General features: G+C 40.2%; 1 protein-coding gene across 1 annotated transcript in view; it reads left to right on the top strand.

Moving 5' to 3' along the window:
- The window catches only part of LOC127635675 (kin of IRRE-like protein 3), a 190,392-nt gene that overhangs the window by 129,966 nt on the left and 36,955 nt on the right, over positions 1-23,471 (top strand). Inside the window, exons 4-6 of the mRNA XM_052115863.1 lie at positions 7,597-7,754; positions 14,725-14,875; positions 21,518-21,623. Coding sequence (XP_051971823.1) covers positions 7,597-7,754; positions 14,725-14,875; positions 21,518-21,623 — 415 coding nt within the window. The remainder of the gene's footprint in view (positions 1-7,596; positions 7,755-14,724; positions 14,876-21,517; positions 21,624-23,471) is intronic.

Below are 23,471 nucleotides of genomic sequence, written 5' to 3' on the forward strand. Positions count from 1 at the left end.
TTAGAGCTAAGCTCTGCTGTTCACTGGCCTGTTTAGGCCAAAGGGCTGTCTGGTGTGGGCCACTTTTCATGCGTGTCATCTTTGAACATGCTCTGTTTTTTGGCCTTCCTCCTGTGATTACTCCTTTTTCTGAACATCAGACTTCTCTGTGACATCCCTTCCCTCCCAGAGATGCTTTTAAAGGAACTCGTGCAGACGAAGTGAGATAAATCTTCCATTGTGAATTCAGTGCTTGCATCAATAATGGCGCCCTGCGGTTAAAGCTCATCAAGCTGACATCCATTTATTTATTTATGCTCAGTATTCATGTCATGACTAAAGAACAAATACATTGAACCTAAATCGTAATGGAACTATTCATCTACCCTGTTAAAAAAGCATTAGCTCAAATATTTATCAACTTGTGATGATATTGTAATTAGCACTTATTAATGTAAAATGACATGGATGGTGTTTTTAAAAGCAACTGAAATTAAGAAATAGATCTCTCCTCTTATCTCAATGATGGATTAAACCAGCAGCAATATCACCCTGTAGCTCAAGACCAGTTGAAGCTAAGCAGGGTTGAGCCTTGTCAGTACCTGGATGGGAGACCTCCAGGGGAAATATAAGGTTGCTGCTGGAAGAGGTATTAGGGAGGCCAGCAAGTGTGTGGGTCCTAATGCCTCAGTATAGTGATGGTGACGCTATACTGTAACAAGGCACCGTCCTTCAGATGAGACATTAAACTGAGGTCCTGACTCTCTCTGGTCATTACAAATCCTAGAGCTTCTTGTAAAGAGTAGGGGTGTAACCCCCAGTGTCCTGGCTAAATTCCCCCCATTGGCCCTTCTTAATCATGGCCTTCTAATAATCCCCTTCCACTAATTGACTCTATAACTCTACCAATAGCTGGTGTGTGGTGAGCATACTTGTGCATTATGGCTGCTGTTGCAACATTCAGGTGGATGCTGTAAACTGGTGGTGGTTGAAGAGAGTCCCCTGTTCACTGTGTAAAGCACTTTGAGTGTAGTGTCAGAAAAGCACTATATAAATGCAACATTCATTCATGGATTGCCTGATGTGTTAACAGAAGCTTTTTGGAACATTTCTATATTAAAGGAAAATGTCATTAAAACATTGTGTTAGCCAGTCAATGATGGCAATAGTTGCCTGGGAACTCTTTATTGACTTAAGATTTTGTTTTCTTTCACTTGGAGAAATTGTGAAGATGGGCTTTCAGAATATTGGTGATAACTACGCTAATGTATTTAAAACATATTTATTGAGGCTGTTCCATCAAACAGAGCAAACTATTCACAATTGAAAAACAGGGGCAAGGTCAGTCAGATGCTCTAGCCTTGATTTGCTGATGGATGAAATTGAAGACAATGATTTCTATTACAAAACAAACAGACAGCCGACTTCACTGTTGGGTACCACAAAGCTGTTTGGCCATTATGCAGCTTAGTAAACATCACCACTACACTATTTCCTTTTAAATTTGTAGAATTAATGCCGTTGAACATGTTTTGTCTTCTAAGTCTACAGCTTTCTTTAAATATGCAAAAAAAAGTTCTTCTGGAAAACTGAATTCAGCATAAAGCTGGCTCTACACTAGCAGACTCAGAACAACTCAAATTGGTTGGGGGGTATTACACTTTTCGCTAAGTTTTCGCTAATCTTGCCCTCATAGTCAGTGAGACTATGAGGTCTAGTCACATTTACCAATTAAAAATGGAGGGAAGGTGTTACAATTAACGACTGCCTTTGACTTTGTTCTGTGCCTTATCACTGCAGCAGTAGTAGAAAGATTAATTACAACCTGCTACTCATATTCATTATTGTATATTTAAATGGTTCCTTACCATGTACATTGAGTTCAGTAGCGATCTCCGACCACTTTTTTTTATTTAAATGGTCTGTCATAATATGTGTCATGTTCTCTGTCTTTTGTTTTTGTGCTGTTATTTTGAAGTTTAGTTTAGTTCCTGTTTCCTGTTTGGTTTTTGTAGTCCTTTGTAGTTTCATTTTATGATTGGTTTTCCCCTGATTAGTTCTTCTTCCCTGATTATTTCCCCAGGTGTTCCTTATTCCCTTGTTTGTTCCTTTTTGTATATAAGCCCTTTTAGTTTCTTTGTTTCCTTGTTAGTTCTTGCATGTGTTATGCTCTGTACTAGGTTTCCTTGTTTTTTTCCCTTTGTCTTCCCCTGTTTTGTTAATAAATCTGCACATAGATCCACAACCTCTGCCTGCCTACGTCACAGAAGAACTAAACCTCAGATGGATCTAGCAGCAATCTTCCTCCAGTTGAGCCGGGCGAACCTCCCTTTGATCGAATACTCACGTATGTTTTGCACCATTGCCAGATGCACTGGTTATGCGGACCGATACCTAAAGTCCATTTACCAGATCGGCCTCCTTGCCCATGGATGGGAGGAGTTGCCAGAGAGTGGTGAGTACACTTGGATTGAGTACGTGGATATGATTTTGGAGAGGTTTGCTCCTGAGCCAACGCCCACACCTGCCACGGCCAACAAGCCTAAAGCCTCGTCCGTCCCAGAGTCAGCGTTGCCAGCCTCGTCCGTCCCAGAGCCAGCGTTGTCAGCTCCGTCCGCCCGGAGGAGGAAGAGAAGAGGAAAGGCTTCTGTTCCCGTCCTGTGGCCTCCTCCCAGGCCTCCTGACCTGGCCCCAATCCTGTGGCCTCCTCCCAGGCCCCCTGACCTAGTCCCTGTCTTGTGTCCTCCTCCCAGGCCTCCTGACCCTGTTCCCGTTATGTGGCCTCCTCCCAGGCCTCCTGACCCGGCCCCTGTCCTGTGGCCTCCTCCCAGGCCTCCTGACCCTGTTCCCGACCTGTGGCCTCCTCCCAGGCCTCCTGACCCGGCCCCTGTCCTGTGGCCTCCTCCCAGGCCTCCTGACCCTGTTCCCGACCTGTGGCCTCCTCCCAGGCCTCCTGACCCTGTTCCCGACCTGTGGCCTCCTCCCAGGCCTCCTGACCCGGTCCCTGTCCTGTGGCCTCCTGACCCGGTCCCTGTCCAGTTGCCTCCTCCCAGGCCCCCTGACCCAGTCCCTGTCCAGTGGCCTCCTCCCAGGTCCCCTGACCCAGTCCCTGTCCAGTGGCCTCCTCCCAGGTCCCCCAAACCTGTCCTTGCTCTGTGACGTAGGCAGGCAGAGGTTGTGGATCTATGTGCAGCTTTATTAACAAAACAGGGGAAAACTCAGGACAAAGGGAAAAAAACAAGGAAACCTAGTACAGAGCATAACACATGCAAGAACTAACAAGGAAACAAAGAAACTAAAAGGGCTTATATACAAAAAGGAACAAACAAGGGAATAAGGAACACCTGGGGAAACAATCAGGGAAGGAGAACTAATCAGGGGAAAACCTATCATAAAATGAAACTACAAAGGACTACAAAAACCAAACAGGAAACAGGAACTAAACTAAACTTCAAAATAACAGCACAAAAACAAAAGACAGAGAATATGACAAATGAGATATGTCATACAAACATACTTGCTGACTCAGCTGGGAGTCCAGACAGTCAAGTAATTAACAACTCCCGCTGAGAGGCACTAATGGGCGCTCTGTCTCCGACTGCCTGGCCAGTGATTATGTTAATGAAGCTAACACCTGTAAATCAATGTAAAAATCAGCTAGTGTAGGGCTAGTTTAAACTCTCCTTGAGTGAGCAATATGTTACATATGTTAACTTGTTTATTTGACTAATTGGATTTCCCAGACATACATTTCTATAAAAATAAGCGCCCCCTTTTCTTAACAAAACAGCCTTTAGCAGGAACTTCTGAACTGTTATGTTAAAGTGAAACAGTGCGGCATCATTTTTGGAACATATTCAGTGTTGATTTAGCAGGCGTCAAGATATATTTCAGTTCAAATGCTTCCTTTCAGTTTAATGTTTGTTTCTGGGAGGAAAGATCACATCTGTTCCTGTTTAAAAGGGTATTTATCAAGAGCCTCTGTGAGTATTTTTAATAAATACTCCTGAAACAAAAAGCAAAAGAGAAAGGATAATTGCTAAAGGTTGTGTGCTGCTGTGTGGTACAACAACTGAACTCAGGAAGAAAGTGATTAATCCACCATGCTACCAATTCCTGTGAGAGGAAGACAGAGAGAGAGAATAAGTGCAAAAGAGAGAGACACATCTCCAGATGTGAGACCAAGTACAGGTACATTTCGAAATAGGTCACATCTCCCAGAATGCCCCTTCTCTCTTGGTTCCAAAATAAAATTGCTCCATTTTTCTCCCTCCACATGCCGAATGACTTGAGATGTCTCAAGGGCCCACTGTATCAAGAGGGCCAAGACAGAAGTAATTCCATGCTGGCTGTTCATTAGGCTCCATGTGAGAGTTTCACCCACTCAGAACAGCAATTACGCTGAGATGATTAATTCATCGCGTTGACCAGCTCAGGACATGAAGATGATTGGCCATGTTAAGACTTGAGTTTGGAACTGTTGCACCAGGGCATATTTGCAAACATGTCGTTCAGGAGAAGGTTTAACATGGTTATGCCAGTCTCTGGCACTCAAAGCAGAACATGAACCATCTGGGATTGGCGCCATAAGGAGGGTCACAGGATGCCGTCCAAAGCTGCTTGAAAATGCCAGTGTGTGAATTCACACATAATATATTGGCATGCAGCTTCCAGAATTCGAGGATGTGAATGTTTGGCTGCAATGCCTGCTTAGGAAACTGTCTCTCTCACTCTCTCTTTCTGTCTGTTTCTCTAATTCAACCCCATCAATAACTGCAACTTGAGCAGACAGACTGATTGACTTAAATGTTTTGCTCATTTGCATACACTTAGCCTCTGGTCTGTCAGTCCTGGAAAACAATCCCAGCATGCAATTGTAAGCTCTGTTTGTATCACTTGAAAAAAATGAATGAGTTTTTGCTCTAAACACGCAAAGCACTTAGACATTAAAAACAAGCCGTTAAGAATTGCTTTGATGTCCAGATGGCAAAAGGAATATGACTTTAATTGCTTCTGGAAATGAGAGTGGATTCTGAGTGGATGGAAGTACTTTGAATTTATCCAACACTAATTTAAATGCAGCAAAAGAGATCTCACTCCAGTTCTCTGGCCCTTTTACATTAGTGGTGTTTGCTAAGGCAAGCATCACTATTACTATTCAACACACCCCTAACCATAAGTATTAAACTTTGGCGTGTATCTTGTCTTACACTTTTTGTGCTACAGATGTGAATGATTCCTCAAATCATTCTACTCGTCAATGAGAGGCGTGCTATTACTTCTCTAAGCAATCAGATTTAGATTTTCGCATATCTAACAATAAAACAAAGGGGACCTAAGACATGTTAGGGACCAAAATATCAAAGAGATTTGGGGTTGGCTTTAAAGCCATGTCCACACAAATACATTTTTGGTCTAAAACTAAATTTTCTATTTCCTAAAGTTTTCTAGTATGTGGTACTAAAGAGCATTCTCAAAAGTCTCAGTGGAGGTAAATGCCATTTCAGTGTCACTGACAGTGTGGCTTATTTAAGACTAAGGCTTTTGACTTGGGCCAATAATCAACCACCCAGAATACCTTAACAACCAAATATCAACATGCTAAAAACACACAACTTAAACTCATCTGCTGAACTCAAAATATATATATATATTTAGGTCCATACAGTTCAAGTGAATGGGTGCCAAAATGTTGAAGCTCCAAAAATCACATAAATCAGCATAAAAGTAATCCATAAGACGCCAGTGGTTATATCAATGTCTTCAGGAGCGATATGATAGGTGTGGGTAAGAAACAGATAAATAATTAATTCCTTTTTTACTATAAATTCTCCTCCCTGCCCAGTCAATCTCCAATTTCATATTCTTCTTGGTTTTTTTGGTGATTCACATTCTTCATGCATATCAGCACCTACTGGGCAGGGAGTCAAATAGGACTTAATTATTGATCTGTTTCTCACCCACACCTATCATATCACTTCTAAAGATATGGATTAAAACACTGGAGTCATATGGACTACTTTTATGCTGCCTTCACGTGTTTTTGGAGTGTAAACATTTTGCCACCCATTCACTTGCATTATAAGGGACTACAAAGCTGAAATATTCTTCTAAATATCTTAATTTGTGTTCTGCAGAACAAAGAAAGTCATAAACATCTGGAATGGCATAAGAGTGAGTAAATGAGAGAATTTTCATTTTTGGGTGAACTATCCCTTTAACATGTGAATAGTAACGCCATGTTAATCACACACAACGCAGTAACAATGTAGTGGAAACTTTTAACAGACAAGTATTGTTAAAATTATCTTAAATAATTTTTTTTAACATTATTTATACTTATTTAGAAAATTTTAGCTGCTCATGTTTCCTTGCACAGTTAAACAGATTTATCCTTCCATCAAAACAGGTCAGTTTTATATTTTTCATTTTTCTTCATACTTTTCTTTATTTCTCTCTCTCTCTCTCTCTCTCTCTCTCTCTCTCTGTATATATATATATATGTATATATATATTTTTCTCTCTTTCCAAACTGTGCTGACAACTAGATGTGGCCTTTATACACAGAGTCATAAGGGAAAAACTATTCATTCGCTCTGAGAGCCGTATGATTTTTCAAGCCATGGGAGACTTGATTGGTTCCAGAGAGGAAATACCAGCTAACAAATCACGCAGGTCCCTGCTCAGAGACCGTCACCGAGCACAAGGCTAAATCTCAACGGTCTGATGTGCTACACAGAGAGATGTCCAGCAAAGATATCCTCGAAATAGCTGTTCTGAGACTTCCTTTTCATGAAGCAACATGTGAGGAAGCTCCTTTATACTGCAGAGCCAGCTGTGGAATTTTCAGTCCTTAAAGGGATAGTTCATCCACAAATGAATATTCACAATCATATGGTTCCAAACCTGTATGAATTTCTTTCTTCTGTGGAACACAAAAATAAATGTTAAAAAAAAGACTGTCAATCTTTGACTGCCTGACATCTTCTTTTGTGTTCCACATAATAAATTTTTACTGCTGTCTGGAACAAAACGAGAGTGAGTAAATGATGACCACATTTTTATTTGTGGGTGAACTATCCCTTTAACTTTTCTGTTACCATGCTGTCTTAAAGCCCCCAGTTGCCCAAACTTATTCATAGAATCTGATTGGCCAAAAATCTCAGCTAGAGTAAATGCTTGCCAAAGTCTAATCAGTAAGAAATTAGTAATGGGGTCCCAACTTTCCTTGTAATGAAGTCAGCATCTCTGGGACCTTCCCCAACAACAATCGGCTCCCAACTGGTCCATTCTGGCATTTTCAAATAGTCCTTTCTCTTCTCACGTCTTACTGCCCTCTCTTTCTCTGTAGTGCCGTCTCTGGAGCACTCAGGATGTACCAGCTGCTTGTTGCCTTTGATTTAGACTTGCCCCAGATATTCTCCCTAATGATCTGAGTGTCCAATCAATAATTTAGCTGCGTCTGAATGAGAACCAGGCTGATCAGAACTGTTTAAAGAGAGGAGTGCAATCAGTGCTATTCAGGTTTTTTGACTCATCCTTCCAGTGCTCTCTCTTTTTTACTACAGTGTTTCCCATTGTTTGTCGAAAAAATAAACTTCTGTCTGATTTTTACAGTTCCTCCTGATGACCCCGTGATAAGTGGAGCTCCTGTGGTGAGCTTGCATGCCGGGGACTCGCTAAACCTTACCTGTCATGCTGACAATGCCAAACCAGCCGCCTCCATCATCTGGATCCGTAACGGAGAGGTGCTGAACGGTGCGGCATACACAAAGGTACGGACATCCCCTGCTACTGTCAGCCATTGTACATTTACATTTACATTTATTCATTTGGCAGACGCTTTTATCCAAAGCGACTTACAAAAGAGGAAGAACATCAGCGAATCATCTTAGGGAGACAGCGGTACAAATAGTGCCATATTACAAAGTTTCACTAGCATAATAATAGTATACAAAACAGATTTAAGTGCAACAAGAAATGTAAATATGTTTTTCTTTTTTTTTTTTTTTTTTTTTTTCGTGACCGGTTAAGTGCTTTTGGAAAAGATGTGTTTTTAGCCGTTTTTTGAAGATAGAGAGTGAGTTAGCTTCCCTCATTGAGTTGGGAAGGTCATTCCACCACCGTGGTATGATGAAACTGAAAGTCCGGGAAAGTGTTTTGGTGCCTCTTTGTTTTGGTACGACAAGGCGACGTTCCTTAGCCGACCGCAGGCTTCTGGTGGGAACGTAGCTCTGCATAAATGTTTTTAGGTATGCTGGAGCAGACCCAGTGACTGTTTTATATGCCAGCATCAGGGCCTTGAATTTAAAACGTGCATGAACCGGCAGCCAGTGGAGAGAGACAAAGAGTGGTGTAACATGTGCTCTCTTAGGATCATTAAAGACCAGACGTGCTGCTGCATTCTGGATCATTTGGAGAGGTCTAATAGCACATGCAGGGAGGCCTGCAATGAGAGCGTTACAGTAGTCCAGTCTAGTTATGACAAGGGACTGAACGAGCAGTTGTGTGGCATGTACAGAGAGGAAGGGTCTTATCTTCCTGATATTGTAGAGTGTAAATCTACAAGATCTTGCAGTTTTTGAAATGTGGTCTGTGAAATTTAGCTCACCATCAATGGTTACCCCTAGATTTCTGACCGTTTTGGAAGGCGAAACTGTAGTTGGACCCAGCTGCACGGTGATGTTGTGTTCAACAGCCGGGTTGGCTGGAAAGACAAGGAGTTCGGTCTTGGCAGGGTTGAGTTGAAGGTGGTGTTCCTTCATCCAGGCCGAGATGTCTGCCAGACAGGCAGTGATTCGAACGGTCACTGTGGTGTCGTTGGCTGGAAAGACAAGTAGAGTTGCGTGTCATCAGCGTAGCAGTGGTAAGAGAAACCATGTGACTGGATGATGGGTCCCAGTGATGTTGTGTATATGGAGAAGAGATCTGGCCCAAGCACTGATCCCTGAGGTACCCCAGTAAGTAACTTGTGTGGCTTGGATACTTCCCCTCTCCATGCTACCTCAAAGGACCTTTCTGAGAGATAAGAGTTGAACCAGTCAAGCACAGTTCCAGTGATACCCAGTTTAGAGAGGGTGGAGAGTAGGATCTGATGGTTGACTGTGTCAAAGGCAGCAGAAAGGTCCAGCAAAATCAGAACGGATGATCTCGATTCAGCTCTCGCCTGTCTCAGCGACTCGATGACAGACAGCAGGGCAGTCTCAGTGGAGTGTCCACTTTTGAAGCCCGACTGATTGTCATCCAGCAGCTTGTTCTGTGAGAGATAGGCGGAGATCTGATTGAAAACTGCCCTTTCAAGTGTTTTTGCCATGAATGGGATGAGAGAGACTGGTCTGTAGTGTTCTATCTGTGTGGGGTTAAGTGCAGGTTTTTTCAGCAGTGGGGTTACTCGAGCCTGCTTAAATGTAGTGGGAAAAGTGCCTGCAAGAAGGGATGTGTTAATTATGTGTGTAAGTGCCGGTAGGATGGACGGAGAGATGGCCTGGAGAAGGTGTGATGAAATGGGGTCAAGGGAACAGGTTGTGGGGTGGTTGGAGAGGAGGAGTTTAGAGACCTCAGTGTCAGTTAAAGGAGAGAACAGAGGGAAAGAAGGGTTGCATACAGGAGCCAGGTGTTTGACAGGGTGTGGTGCTGTGAATGTATTGCTGATGGCTGTAACCTTATCAGTAAAAAATGTGGCGAATATATCTGCTGTCAGTGATGTGTCAGGTGGTGGAGGGGAGGGCAGAGAAGTGTGTTAAATGTTCTAAACAAGCTACGAGTGTCTGTGGTGCTGTTGATCTTGGTCTGGTAATATGAAGTTTTTGCAGTTTCAACGTTATTTGAAAAAGTTGCGAGCAGAAGCTGATATTTACCTAGATCAGCTGGATCTTTAGATTTCCGCCATCTCCTCTCAGCTGCCCTGAGATCAGTCCGATGTTCACGAAGGACGTCAGACAGCCAGGGGCTTGGTGGTGTAGTCCGTGCTGGTCTAGAGGAGAGAGGACAGATGTTGTCTAGACAGGTTGTTAAAGTAGAGCTAAGTGTGTCTGTGGCAGTGTTCACATCAAGCATGGAAAATACATTTATTGTGGGAAGAGAGGCAGAGACATCAGTGGAAAGGCGAGAGGGTGAGAGGGAACGGAGGTTACGGCGAAAGGAAACCAAAGGTGGGGTCGGTTTTACAATGGATGGGAGAATCATGTTGAATTGATCAAAGTAGTGATCAGAAACATGTAAAGGTGTAACAAGAATATTAGAGGTGGTACAGTTACGTGTAAAAATGAGGTCCAGCTGGTTGCCCGACCTGTGAGTTGCTGTTGTGTGTAGACTACACACAAATGAGTCATTCCAAGTCAAATGAGGCCAGAAGAGTATTCAGTTCAATGGCCTGGGGTTTGTCCTGGTGTATGTTGAAATCACCAAGAACCACAAGTGGCCAGCCATCCTCTGGCAAGGAGGACAGCAGGACATCCAATTCCTCAAGAAAGCTTGTCAGCTGACAAAGTTTGATAGCTTGTACACAAGCAGAACACAATACTACAAGGAGTAACAGAGTGTAAAGAAGAGTGTCCCAAAACCTAGTGAGCATCATCTTTGGACATCATTGGTGTATCCGAACATTTGAACATTTTCTATTTCAATCACGCTGGTGATGTCCAAAATGCTGTCTTGGGTTTTTTCAATCAATTAGAAGATGAAAATGCCCAAAACTGCAGTCGCAAATGTTTTGATTCAGTTCGAACATTCACATGCTCTTGTGGTGCTCAAAAACTGTCTTAAGTGTTTCGATTGAAATGTTCACATGTACCTATATTGGCAAAAAAAAAAAAAATGTCTTAAATGTTTAGATACAAATAGGCCTGTGATGCCCAAAAATGCTTTTTCAAACGTTTCGATTCGAATGTTTGAACACACCTGCGATGTCCAAAAATGCTGTTGCGTATGTTTCGATTCAATTCGAGCATTTAAACGCTCTTGTAATGATCAAAAATCATGTCTTGAATGTTTCGATTCAAATGTTAAAATTGGGCCTATGATACCCAAAAATGCTTTCTCAAATGTCTTAATTTCGAATGTTCTAACACTCCTATATGTCCATAAGTGTTGTCTTGAATATTTTGATTCAGTTCGAACATTCAAACGTGCTGTGATTCTCAAAAACTCTGTCTTTAACTTTTTGATTCAAATGTTCAAATTGGCCTATGATATCCAATTATGCTTTCTCAAAAAAATGCTGTCTTGAATGTTTTCAATTCAATTCAAACATTCAAACACTCCTGTGATGCTCAAAAAACAATGTCTCGAATGTTTCGATTTGAATATTCGAAAACACATGCAATGTCCACAAATGCACATTTTCAGTTGGAACATTTTTCAGTTGGAACATTTAAATGCATCTGTGATGCTCAGAAATAGTCTTGAGATTTTCAATAAATGTTTGAATATGGTTATAATGTCCAAAAATGGGGTCTGAATTGTTTATTATTTAATTTGATTATTCAAACTCACCTTGCCACCTAAACATTTTGATTAGATTCAAATATTTGAATACACCTATGATTCCCAAAAATGCCAGCAAATGTTTTCTAATTTACACGTCATTGATGCCCAAAAATGCTGTCATAAACTTTTAGATTCCATTCAAACGTGCCTGTGATGTCCAGAAATGCTTCAGTGAACTATACAATTAAAATAAGCCAGTGATTCCCACAAATTCTGTATAATATGTTTTTCTTTCTTTTTTTTTTTTTTTTATGTAACATTTAAACAAGTTGTACCCAATAATTGTTGCTTGAAAGTTTTCATTTGAAGGTTGGAACATGCTTGTGATAGCCAAACATTTTGATTAGATCAAAATATTCAAATACCTTTTTGAAACCAAAACATGCTGTGTATAAAGCACTTTTGTGGCTACAGTTGATATTTTCAATATCTTCAGCCACGCATTCCCATATTTCACATGTTACTGTAAAACTCTCATGAAATCCTGCACTCCGCCTGACTGCATGTCCACGAAACGCCAACTGTCAAATTAATGACAAGTAAGGACTCATTTTTTATTTAATCCTTGGGGCAAAGAGCTGTAATGCAGTGCTTTAAATATGTCATAATGGAAAGACATTCCAGCACTCCATTATGAATGTGTTCCTCAGCAATTTGCTCAGTTTGTCAGCTAAGGGGAGGAAATTGAGAGGGCAGGAAATGTGTTTAAAGTACCGCTCGTACCGTGATTGGAGAGTGTAATCTGCTCATTTTGAGTAAGCCGAAACCCTCAGCACCCACCGGAGAGATTCCCTTCATTAATTAACCAGGCCTAATTCAGACACAAGCAGGCTAGACAGGTTAGCTGTTTTCCAACAGAAGCACTGTATGGTAGACTCTGCCTTCACTACCAAGGAGGAAGTGGGAACCAGAGAGAACAATCAACAGAACTTTAATTTCAAACTCAAATTTAAACAGCGCAACGAAACATAGATGCACACACACAGACAAGTGCGTCTCTCTCTCTCTCTCTCTCTCTCTCTCTTCCAAACTGGTGGCTCCAGCTCATCCTTATCACACTCCTGGCAGATTAGGATGATTCAGCACCGGGCGTGCATCCGCACTGCCCAGCCACACCCTCCTCCTGGTTCTACTCCTTCACCACCCGATTTAGGCCGTCCAGGAGGGGAGGTGTTGCCCTTCTGGCCGTCCGAGGGGGAGAGACAGAGAGAGACAGAGGAGAGAGAGAGAGAGAGAGAGAGAGAGAAAAAAACACTGCAGTCCCCAGCCATGGCACCATTCAGTCCCCGGCCAGCTGTCCTCAGCGATGCCTGGCGATGGCACTGGATCTCACCTCATGGCGGATGGTAGCGAGCTCCTCCACCTCTCGGCAGATGTCAGCAGCTCCTCCACCTCAGCGAGCTCCCCCTGGCAGACGGTAGTGGCTCCTCCACCCTCTAGCGACCGGCAACGGCTCGTCTGCTTACTGGCGGATGGCAGCGAGCTCCCCCACCCCCTGGCGGACAGCAGCGGCTCCTTTCGTCTCCTGGCAGATGGCAGCAGGCTCCTCCACCTTTGGGCAAACTGCTCCAGTACCACCGTATCATACCTTCCCGGCGTCACAACACTCCCCCAGCAATGAGGTCTTTTCTGACGGTGTATCTTCCTCCTATCTCGGGTTTCGGCACCACTGTGGCAGACTCAGTTCAAACTAAAATTTAAACAGTACAATGAAACATAGATGCACGCACACAGACACGTGCGTCTCTCTATCTATCCCAAACTGGCGTCTCCGGCTCATCCTTATCCTCCTCCTGGCTGATTAGGATGATTCAGCACCAGGCACACGTTCTCATGGCCTGGCCACGCCCTCCTTGACACAAACTGCTTTCAAATCTGTTCTACACTTGGGAGACTTTAAAATTATTCTGAAATGACCAAGTACCTCCACGAGACAAAGTTCTTTATGTCTTGAAAGTTATGCCAGTACATACTAATTGCATATCAAAGTTTAAATACAAACAGGATATTGTAAAATAAACTGTACATTGGTTCTGAAAACTTGATTTTGTGCCTATACTTTGATTTATATCTGAAAATACTAAATGTATAATGACTAGAGAACCTTTTCTCATCATAACACAATCGGCTGTTAGAAAAATGTCAGATGATAAAAGCATGAGAGATTTGAATTTTTCTCCAGGACTTGAGCTCCACTCTGAACACCCTTTTATTGCGTTATTTGATTAATTTTGCTAGAGAATATGTTATAGCTGCAAGGCAGAAGGGTGTTTTAGATGAAGTCAATATCCTTCAAATATCTGTACCAATTTTTTAATAATCTTTTTCTGAATAAGCAATGTCTCAAAATCACACAGGTAATATCACCATGTGCAGGTAATATCACCATGAATAAGATGCTTTGTGGCTGATAAATGAAGTATCCTCTACACTGTTATGGCAGTGGAATTTTTGTTCCTTTGTAATACTCTCCATTCAGATTTTAATATTCAGACCCAAAGTGAACCTTTCTTGAATGCTACATTATAGCTACATGTTCCTGATTTGAACACACACTTTGGGTAGACACTTTTTTCATATCAGATTGCTCAAGAGACCTCCAACAGAGAAGACCTGATTGCAAGTTGATAGTCAGTCTTTGACCAGACGCCATAAAAGTAGTCCATATGACTTTTGTATATGCAGTAAGTACACTGAATTCCAAGTCTTCTAATGCCAAATGATAGCTTTGTGTGAGAAATGTACTGAAATGGACTGAAGTTAGTCACCTTTCTCTCTATTTTCCTCATTTGAGAGCTATGGCTGTGGGCAAGGTTTTTGGTGAGTAACGACTCTTGGCTATTCATCACACAAAGCTATTACTGTTATTTCAGCAAAAATGACAATAATGCAATTTTTGCAAAATCTCGTCTATGTTAGCAAGCTTGGGAATGTAAACTAATTGACATGTTTAAATCAGCAGAATTCGAAATTCAATACATCAACAACGTTTGGTACTTCACAGAATCCAATCCAAATATTAAAGAATTTATTGCAAGGCAATAAAATACATTTACAAGATCAACAAAATTTTAATTTAGTTACAAAGCAGTACTGGCCTGATAGGGCACGTGACAGTTTCGTTAACTGGCCCAAAAACCTCTGGGCAGCCCTGGGCAGGTGGGCCATCATTATCGTTGAACCCTTTGTTAATATCCATCTGTGTAATACTGCCTTCCTGACACTTTAAAGACTATGGTGGTCTTTTTTTTTTCTTAGACCCTGCTGCGAGATGGCAGAAGAGAAAGCACAGTGAGCCTGCTCCACATTTCTGCCTCCAACATCGAAAGCGGACAACAGATCACCTGCCGTGCCTCCAACAAAGCGGCGCCAAACGGCAAGGAGGCCACAGTCACCATCGACATTCAACGTGAGTGTGGGCTTTCCAATTCTTCCACCGACTGCACTTCTGCTCAAACATAATTAGAGCCAAACACACTCAAGCTTACATTCCCTTCCAAATTCTTCGACCTGCATTCTGTTTTGAGCAGTTCTTGTGTTTTCCTGTCTGTGTAGATAAATTATTCACTCGTGAAAATCCGCTATGTGCTGTCCTATTTTCTTTATCCAAACAGTCGTTGTGTACGCATGCATTCTGAGCACATGTCGTACTTCACTACACAGACACACAAGACTTGGCACAATTGTTGTTTTTGTTTAGTTTTTTCGTCTTTTTTTTTTATTTGTTTGTCTTTGAGACACAATTGTGAAATTCATAAGTGACAGATTTTCTGCTCGCTGTGTGTATGGGGAACGCTTCTGAGCATTAAGCCGGGCATTGTGGATGCTTATTGTAAGCTATCAAACATTGTGAAAATTGAACACAACCAGCTCCTCCCCTACTGGTAAACAGCGTGTTGTTTATTTTTATTTATAGCATTCATAAGTCTCACTGTCAAACATTTTTTCTGAAAGCGTGAAAAAGAAAGGCATTAACTAATTCAGTGCAAAGATAAGAACGTTTACTGTTGAAAGATATTAACTGTGACTAATAAACCAGAAAATATATAATATTTAAAGATCCACAAGTTCTGACAGCTCCTTTCTTCACATCCATAAATTCCATTTTACTGCCCAAAAGAGATGCACCTCAGCACAGTGGAGCTCAAATTCACAAATGAATGCCTAAACCAAAAAACGGCGTCTGTTTTTTTGCTCTACTGGACTCGTTTTGTCATGCAAAACAACAGATTACTGTAAGACTCTTTCTACACTGGATTCCACAAACACCTTTGAATGGTCAGCTCAGATGTTTCCACATCTGTGACAGCCAACAAAATCCACTTTTCTTACATTTAATTATTTAACCATGATTACAGAAAGTGAAATCAGCCATCTATTTGTATGTCCACACACGTTTTAGACGAATTCTGCTCTCCTACTTGGAAGTCAATGAAATTGCCACAAAGAGCCAGCTGCTGCTGTCACGATTGATTTAGCTCAAGATTCAGGGTGTGCTTCCTGTGGCTAACTTGAACTACCCTTTAGCTGTATTTATCAGAATAATTCACATTGAGTGTGAGTGCGTCTAACCTGAGCTGTAGGCCACAAGCTGGAACAGCATGTGCTGGATAAATAAGTGATGACTGAGAGCGGAGAGGTGCTAGAACCTTTTGGCCATGTGGGCCTACAGGGACCTCAAACCGGCACTAGGGGCGCTTTTCTGACACGCCACAACATAAATATTCATGACGGGCAGCTGTTAGGTGAGGTACCATGATGGAGCGTGGTTTGTGGGAGACCTTACAGTCAATAATGCTCGCTGTGGAGCAAAGCATATACAAATGTGCAGCGCGGTACCTGAGAATATTTAGCAAAAACACTTTCATTACATCTTCAAATTCACATGTTGTTTTTCCCCTCTTGGATCCTTCTCTGTAGGTAATTGCCTAACAACAACATTTATAAACCTACAGGTTTGATCAAAAAAGGCAATGTGAAAGAGCAGGATGAGTTCATCATCAGAGCAAAAAAAAAAATCATACAATTCCATTTCCTTTTGGAGTTTTTCTTTTTGCCTAAAGTGTACAGATAATAAACGGCACTGATCTGTGGGCGTATGAGTCACTGGTGACCTAAATAAGTGTAACGAGTAACTCTGGCCCTTCTCTTCAGACTAGACAGGAAACATTTGCTTCTAATCATTTATAAGCTCTTGGCTGTAAAAGTACTGGCCTATTTATCAGGGCTCCTTCAAAACCAGTCTGTGAGGTTTTTGTCTGTCCTGACCTGCTATGAATCCCACCGACCGCTCAATAACCGCTTTGGCTGTCTTCATGCACTTTTTCTGACCAAGTAACCAAGAATATGATGATAATTCTGGATAATAATGACACACAATAACATAGAGGAAGAGAAAGCAACTTATTTAGTTCAATAATGGAGGTTTGGAGTTACAAACTTTGAGGGTTGTATTAAAATGACAATAGTGATATATTATACTTTAGAATTATATCATGTATTATCTTATAATACATGATATAATTCTAAAGTATAATATATCACTATTGTATTGTGCTTTTTCAGTTTATTCAATTTATTAAGAAGACGGATTCATATTTTAATGTTGGGCAAATGCCTACAATGAAGGAGAAATTGAAATCCAGCAATTGAATATGAAGATATAAAGAGAGTGTTTTTGTTAAATAATCTGTGTGGAAGAAAATGAACCTGTTTACTCCTGGTATTAAAATGTGATCCGATCATTAGTTGTCAGCATTAAATACAGGTGTAAACGGGGTGCAAAACTTTTTGTGATCTGATTACAAAAACCACATATGGAGGTAGTCAAAAATGCATGTGACCACATCACATTTGAGGTGCAAATACTAATCCGTCCTGAATACGTTCTGGACAGGAGTGAAGAAGAGAAGTGCGTTGCCACCCCTCACATGTCAACAAAAGTTTAAACTTTGCCAGGAACGAACAGCTTTGAAAGGAAATAACTGTCCGATTGGAACTTGTGATCACATGTGATCGGATAACCCGGGACACATATTAATACCAGGTGTAAACTTTGACCAGGTCAAAGTGAATGGAAAGTGGACTCATTTAAATTGGGCCAAACTGAGTTCTGAGCCCACCTTTTAGGTCCAGCGACAGTTTAAATGCAAAAGGAAGTGGGTTCTTTTTAATCTCTTCACTTTTTGGTCTTTTTTGGACTCCAGTCTGAACAGTTTGACTATGATGGTCCACCAACTATATTAGCTCCAACCCAACCCTAGTCAGCATAAAGCAATCTGGTCCATTGTGGAAAATCAGGCTGGCCTTAGCTGATCTTTTCAGCAGGGAAACTTGTAGATATGCATTTCTTTAATCAGTTTGGCCATGAACAGATGGTCTTTCAATGTCTGGTGTGCCAGAGTTAAGGGTTTTTATCACTCGAATGAAGCTTTCCATTGATATGGACACTACTTTTTAATTAGTCGGACACCCTCTGAGACTTCCATTCTAGATTCCATTGATTATTTCCATGGAAGCACACTCTAAAAAAATTACTATTAAATGGTGATTAATGGAAATTTGAGAAGTTCCTCGGCAGTTCCTCTTCACACAACACCATTTCGATAAGGATCTCTGGACTCTCAACCAATCTTCAAGACTAGATACAAAAATTAATCTGCGATGTGTTGACATTCACATCTCCAGCCCTCTCCTTCTTCCATTCACATATTCTCTCATTAAATGTCATCACTGCATCTGAACCACATTTAGTAATCAAAACTTCCCCATTAAACAGCACGTTTCATATTTCATATAAGTGTTCTCAAGGCTTGCATCGGCTAGCAGCCCTCATCAATCCATCGCACACTTCATTTTAACCCCTTTCAGTTGTTTCCCCTCTTAAGACTCAAATGTGACTCTTGATATTTGACTTAATCATACAGTCCCATAATATTCTTCACAGTTACTGCTGCTGATTGCCTGAATCTGAAGGCGTCGATACCCCCATCACCATCTGACCCTTTTGCTCGAACGTGGCATGGAGATCTTTCATGCTGTTAGCTTGTGGGCCTTGGCGTAGCGGTTCGTTTAAGAATTAGTACCCAGGAGAGGAGAGTGGCTTGCCGCTTCTCACAGTAATTGCCTTGTAAATAAGAGTGGGATTGAAAACAATGCTGTTTGTTAGGAATAATTAATGACCGTATGCTCACATGCAGTTGTGTCTGGGGGCCTCCCGTGAGCTCCTGTCGGCGAGCGCACTCACTCCAGACAAAGGAAACCGACAAAAGGTGCTTTATCAAACTCAAGGAAACACTCATTGCATCGCCCCTCGAGTCCTCTCTTCAAAATAGATGCCTCTACATATGGAGGACATGCTTCTTACTTAACATGTTTGCTTTTCATATGCATATTTTCATGTAGTTCAGAAGATTGTGAAAACAAATAGAGTACTGAATATTAAAAAAAAAATATTATAATCTTAACCATAAGATTGTAAATCCGCATTCAGCATGTGTATTTCATAAGACATTCCGAAACATAATTGAACTGAAGGTTTTGGAAAGCTTAGAAACCTGGCATGCCTTTTTCTTAATAATTTAGCATTTCATATGATACTGTATTTTTAATTAAAAATTCTTTCCATGCCAGAAATATTTACTTATTTTGCCTTTTAAAAAATTTTCCCTAAAATAATTGATGTGTTTTAAGGATATTCAGATATTTTAAATGGAAAACAAGATAAATTACTGAGTAATAAAATTATTTAATAACATTTTTCAGAAATTTAGCATGTACATTTTGTAAAATACACTAAACAATTATTGAATCTTGCTTTTCAGATGCATATTTGCACGCATATATTTCTGAATATTGTGACAACTATTTTGAAAATATCTTAACTGTAAGATCATAAAACTCCATTCAACATTTGCATTTCATAAAACACACTGACACATGGTTGAACAGAATATTTTGTAAACTTTTAGAAACCACACATGCCTCTTTCTTAATAATTTTGTAGTAAATATGCCTATTTGTTGGCAATTCTTGATTATCTGACAACATATTTCTCAGAAACATTGTTATTTTAAAATCTTAAAAGCTATTCAGCGCATGCATTTCATAAAATAGACTGAAACATGATTGAATCTTTCCTATAAAGTTAGCTCTTGAGATTTTGATAAAATATATTTCAGAAACATCGTAACTGTAAATTTGTAAAACCTATTCAGCATATGCATTTCCTAAAATGCACTGAAACATGATTAATCAGCAGACTGTTTTGGAAACCTCAGAAACTGCTCCAAATCCCAGAGATACCGCAGTCCAGTGCAAACTTCATTTAAAATGAAGGACCACAAATCGATGTTGATTTTGTACCATCTGAGGCTCTGGTATGTTTTCATAAGAAGCCAGACAGCTTAGTTTCTTGCTTTGTTAACTGCTCGCTCTTTATTGTTGTTATTGTTTCTCAAATACATTAGAAAGTGTTGATATTTCTTTTCGGCTTATTTCGGAAAGCCTGCAGGTAAGTTTTAAATGACTAGTCCCACGCCATAAGGCATTATGAATGAAACATCTGTCCAAGGTACAAATACGTTTGGCGAATGACGGGAGCAGACTGCTAATGAGAAATCAGACCCAGCACTGTGTCTAGGCTTTCCAGAGGCCTCTAATCATATTCAAACCTGTGGGAGGTGACAGATATGTCCACTGTGCTTTGACAGGACTGGGGCAGATTGTAGATGCTTTTCTCATATTAAAGTTTGAGGATTTTGGGGGAAAACAGCAGGACGAAACACTGCTGTCTGGAATTGCTTTCTGGTGCTGATCTTTCTACTGCTGGCCTAGTTAATGTCCAACATGCCCTGTGTCCAAACACTCAACACAATCATGCTTTCTGAGACGGTTCCTTCAGCTCGAAGTGTGTCAGCGCCTGTCTGTCTGCTGTCACTTTCTGTCTGTATGCTGTCATTCCTGTGTGATTGTTGAGGTTTGGGCTTTGAGTGTGAATGAAAGCAACAGAAACTGTTTGTGTCATATTTCTGTATTTTTGAAGCTAGAATAGCCTTGATCCAACCTATACATGCACTCCAGTATATTTTAGTACAATGCAAGTGAATGTGTGCCAAAACTTTGACGATCCAAAAAGGGAGCATAAAAGTTATCCATACGACTCCAGTGTTTTAATCCATGTCTTCAGAAGTGATATGATAGGTGTGGGTGAGAAACAGATAAATATTTAAGTCCTTTGTTTTTCTAGAAATTCTACTCCCTGCCCAGTAAGGGGCAATATGTATAAAGAATGTGAATCACCAAAAGCACAAGAAGAAGAATGTGAAAGTTTAAGTAGAGATTGACTGAGCACAGAGGAAATTTATAGTAAAAAAGGACTTAAATATTGATCTGTTTCTCACCCAAACCTATCATATCACTTATAAAGACATGGATTTAATCACTGGATTCATATGGATTACTTTAAAATGCCGACTTATGTGATTTTTGGATCTTCAAGATGTTGGAAACAATTCACTTGCATTGTATGGATCTAAAGAGAAATTATTCTAAAAACTGTCATTTTTGGGTGAACTAATCCTTTAATTTAAAAATAAATAAATAATGCGGTTTAAATAGAAAATTACACTTTTTAGAACAAAGAGAATTCCACCGCTTAATAAATAAAATGTAATTGTCTTTGAAACAGCTCGATACAAGGTCTAAGGGTAAATACAGCTTTTGCTTAATCCAAATATGGTTGCTGTTTTTTTAATTTGTGTAATCAATCTATTTCTTCATATTGCCAAAAACTCTCTTTAATCATTCTCGTTTTAAAAGTTGTTTGAATTCTAATTCAGCTATTAGAAGGCGAGTTACAGTTCCAATTAATCTTAATGCAAAGTAGCTCCCATTACAGAGAAAAGGAATAATCAAGCCGTTCCCACTTTTTAGAGCTTATTTTTAGTTTGTTCTTTAATCTGCAATTAATCTTTCTAACAATTGTTTATTAATGAGCGTTTGGAGGCATTCTCTGTGAAGATGAAGTTGACCGGCCTCTCTGCTCCTGCAGATTTCCCATTGGTGAACCTCTCTGTGGAACCGCAGCCTGTTCTAGAAGGCAATCTGGTCAAGTTCCACTGTGCTGCAAAAGCAAATCCTCCTGTCACTCATTACAGGTCAGTCTCTCTCTCTCTCTCTCTCTCTCTCTCTCTCTCTCTCACACACACACACACACACACACACACACACAGACTTGTTGTGTTTCCATGTTTTATGGGGACTTTCCATAGACATAATGGTTTTTATGCTGTACAAGCTTTATATTCTATCCCCTAAACCTAACCCTACCCCTAAACCTAACCCTCACAGAAAACTTTCTGCATTTTTACCTTTTCAAAAAACATAATTTAGTATGATTTATAAGCTGTTTTCCTCATGAGGACTGACAAAATGTCCCCACAAAGTCAAAAATGTTGGGTTTTACTATCCTTATGGGGACATTTGGTCCCCACAAAGTGATAAATACATGCTCACACACACACACACACACACACACCATAACAAGGGCCATAACAATTATATTCTTTGCTAGTGTCTTAGTCTTTCTTCTGATTGTATACAAGGGCTTTTGCTTTTGTGCACATTCCTTAATGGAAAAATACATGAATTTCACATGTGAACACATGTTCATCACGTATGCACATTTGGGAGCATATTAAAATCATGTGTTGTTGTTTATTCAAATAATCTCATAAAAATAGCACCATGAGGCTTGACATTTGCAGATTTGGCACCATATAAAACTTTGGAAACATCTGTGAAATGTTCCAAAACCACACAAAACTCCTGGGTGAAATTATACATGTATAACAGATTTATTCCTGTAAGGATGTGCTTTTACATTTAGGAGTTTGGCAAGACATTTGACAGGAAATCATTATCACAATGGATGTGAGGATGAAGGGATGTGCTGGTTGTGACTTCAGAAACTGGCAAAGGCTTAGTTCACAAATACGGACCTTTTTCACATTTCAGGGTTTGGGACGCGGAAGTAAACTATAATGCTGTAATTATTCTATCTACATGGGAGACCATAGAAATATATATATATATATATATATATATATATATATATATATATATATATATATATTAATTTACACTTGCTCCAATAGCAAAAGAAAAAGCCCACTATTACATTTACGTGACTTTCTAAAATAGGAAAAAAAAAGAGAGAGATGGATTGCAGCAGTCAGAAGAGAGAAATATGTCTAATTTACAGTCACTTCCTCAGAAGATATATTTGAAACACCATCGCAACAGTGTTGACTAGTTTTTAAACAAACTTTATTTTACATTAATGCAATGGTAATATTACACTAATAATAATGTTATAAATGATAGACAGACAGACAGACAGACAGACAGACAGACAGACAGACAGACAGACAGACAGACAGACAGACAGACAGATAGATAGATAGATAGATAGATAGATAGATAGATAGATAGATAGATCAAACTTAACCTGTTGGTCTTGTTTTCACTTTGAATATAAGTGGTGTGGGGTATTAATCAAAGACGTCTTACTTCAAGTCAGGTCACTCGTCGCCATCGGCCATGTTTATAACGCCTCTGGGAAGCTTGTGAGATGCTGTTTTCTATGGATACAATGACAGTTCCTGTCTACTTGAATGGGCAAAGACCAAAGCGGTTGGTAAAGATTACGAGCAAATAACATGTTTCAAATCAGCAATTAACTCTGACAACTATCATATCATAAATGGTGCTTATTTAGCTCAGATCACAAAAAAAAGATAAACACGTTTTTAAAATGATGTCTGTATCAAAAAAGTGATTTGCTCTTTTAAATGTAAGGCGGCATTTCAATTTTCAAGAGCCGCCAAATTCAGTGTTACTATTTATTCCCATTCGTAAGTATACCAGTGACCCGTCTCATTCTATACAGTCTCTGATTTTAATACACTTTAATTTACGTTTTTATAAATAAACCAAAAATGCCA

This window comes from Xyrauchen texanus, chromosome 43, assembly GCF_025860055.1.
Source record: "Xyrauchen texanus isolate HMW12.3.18 chromosome 43, RBS_HiC_50CHRs, whole genome shotgun sequence".
Classification (NCBI taxonomy): Eukaryota; Metazoa; Chordata; class Actinopteri; order Cypriniformes; family Catostomidae; genus Xyrauchen; species Xyrauchen texanus.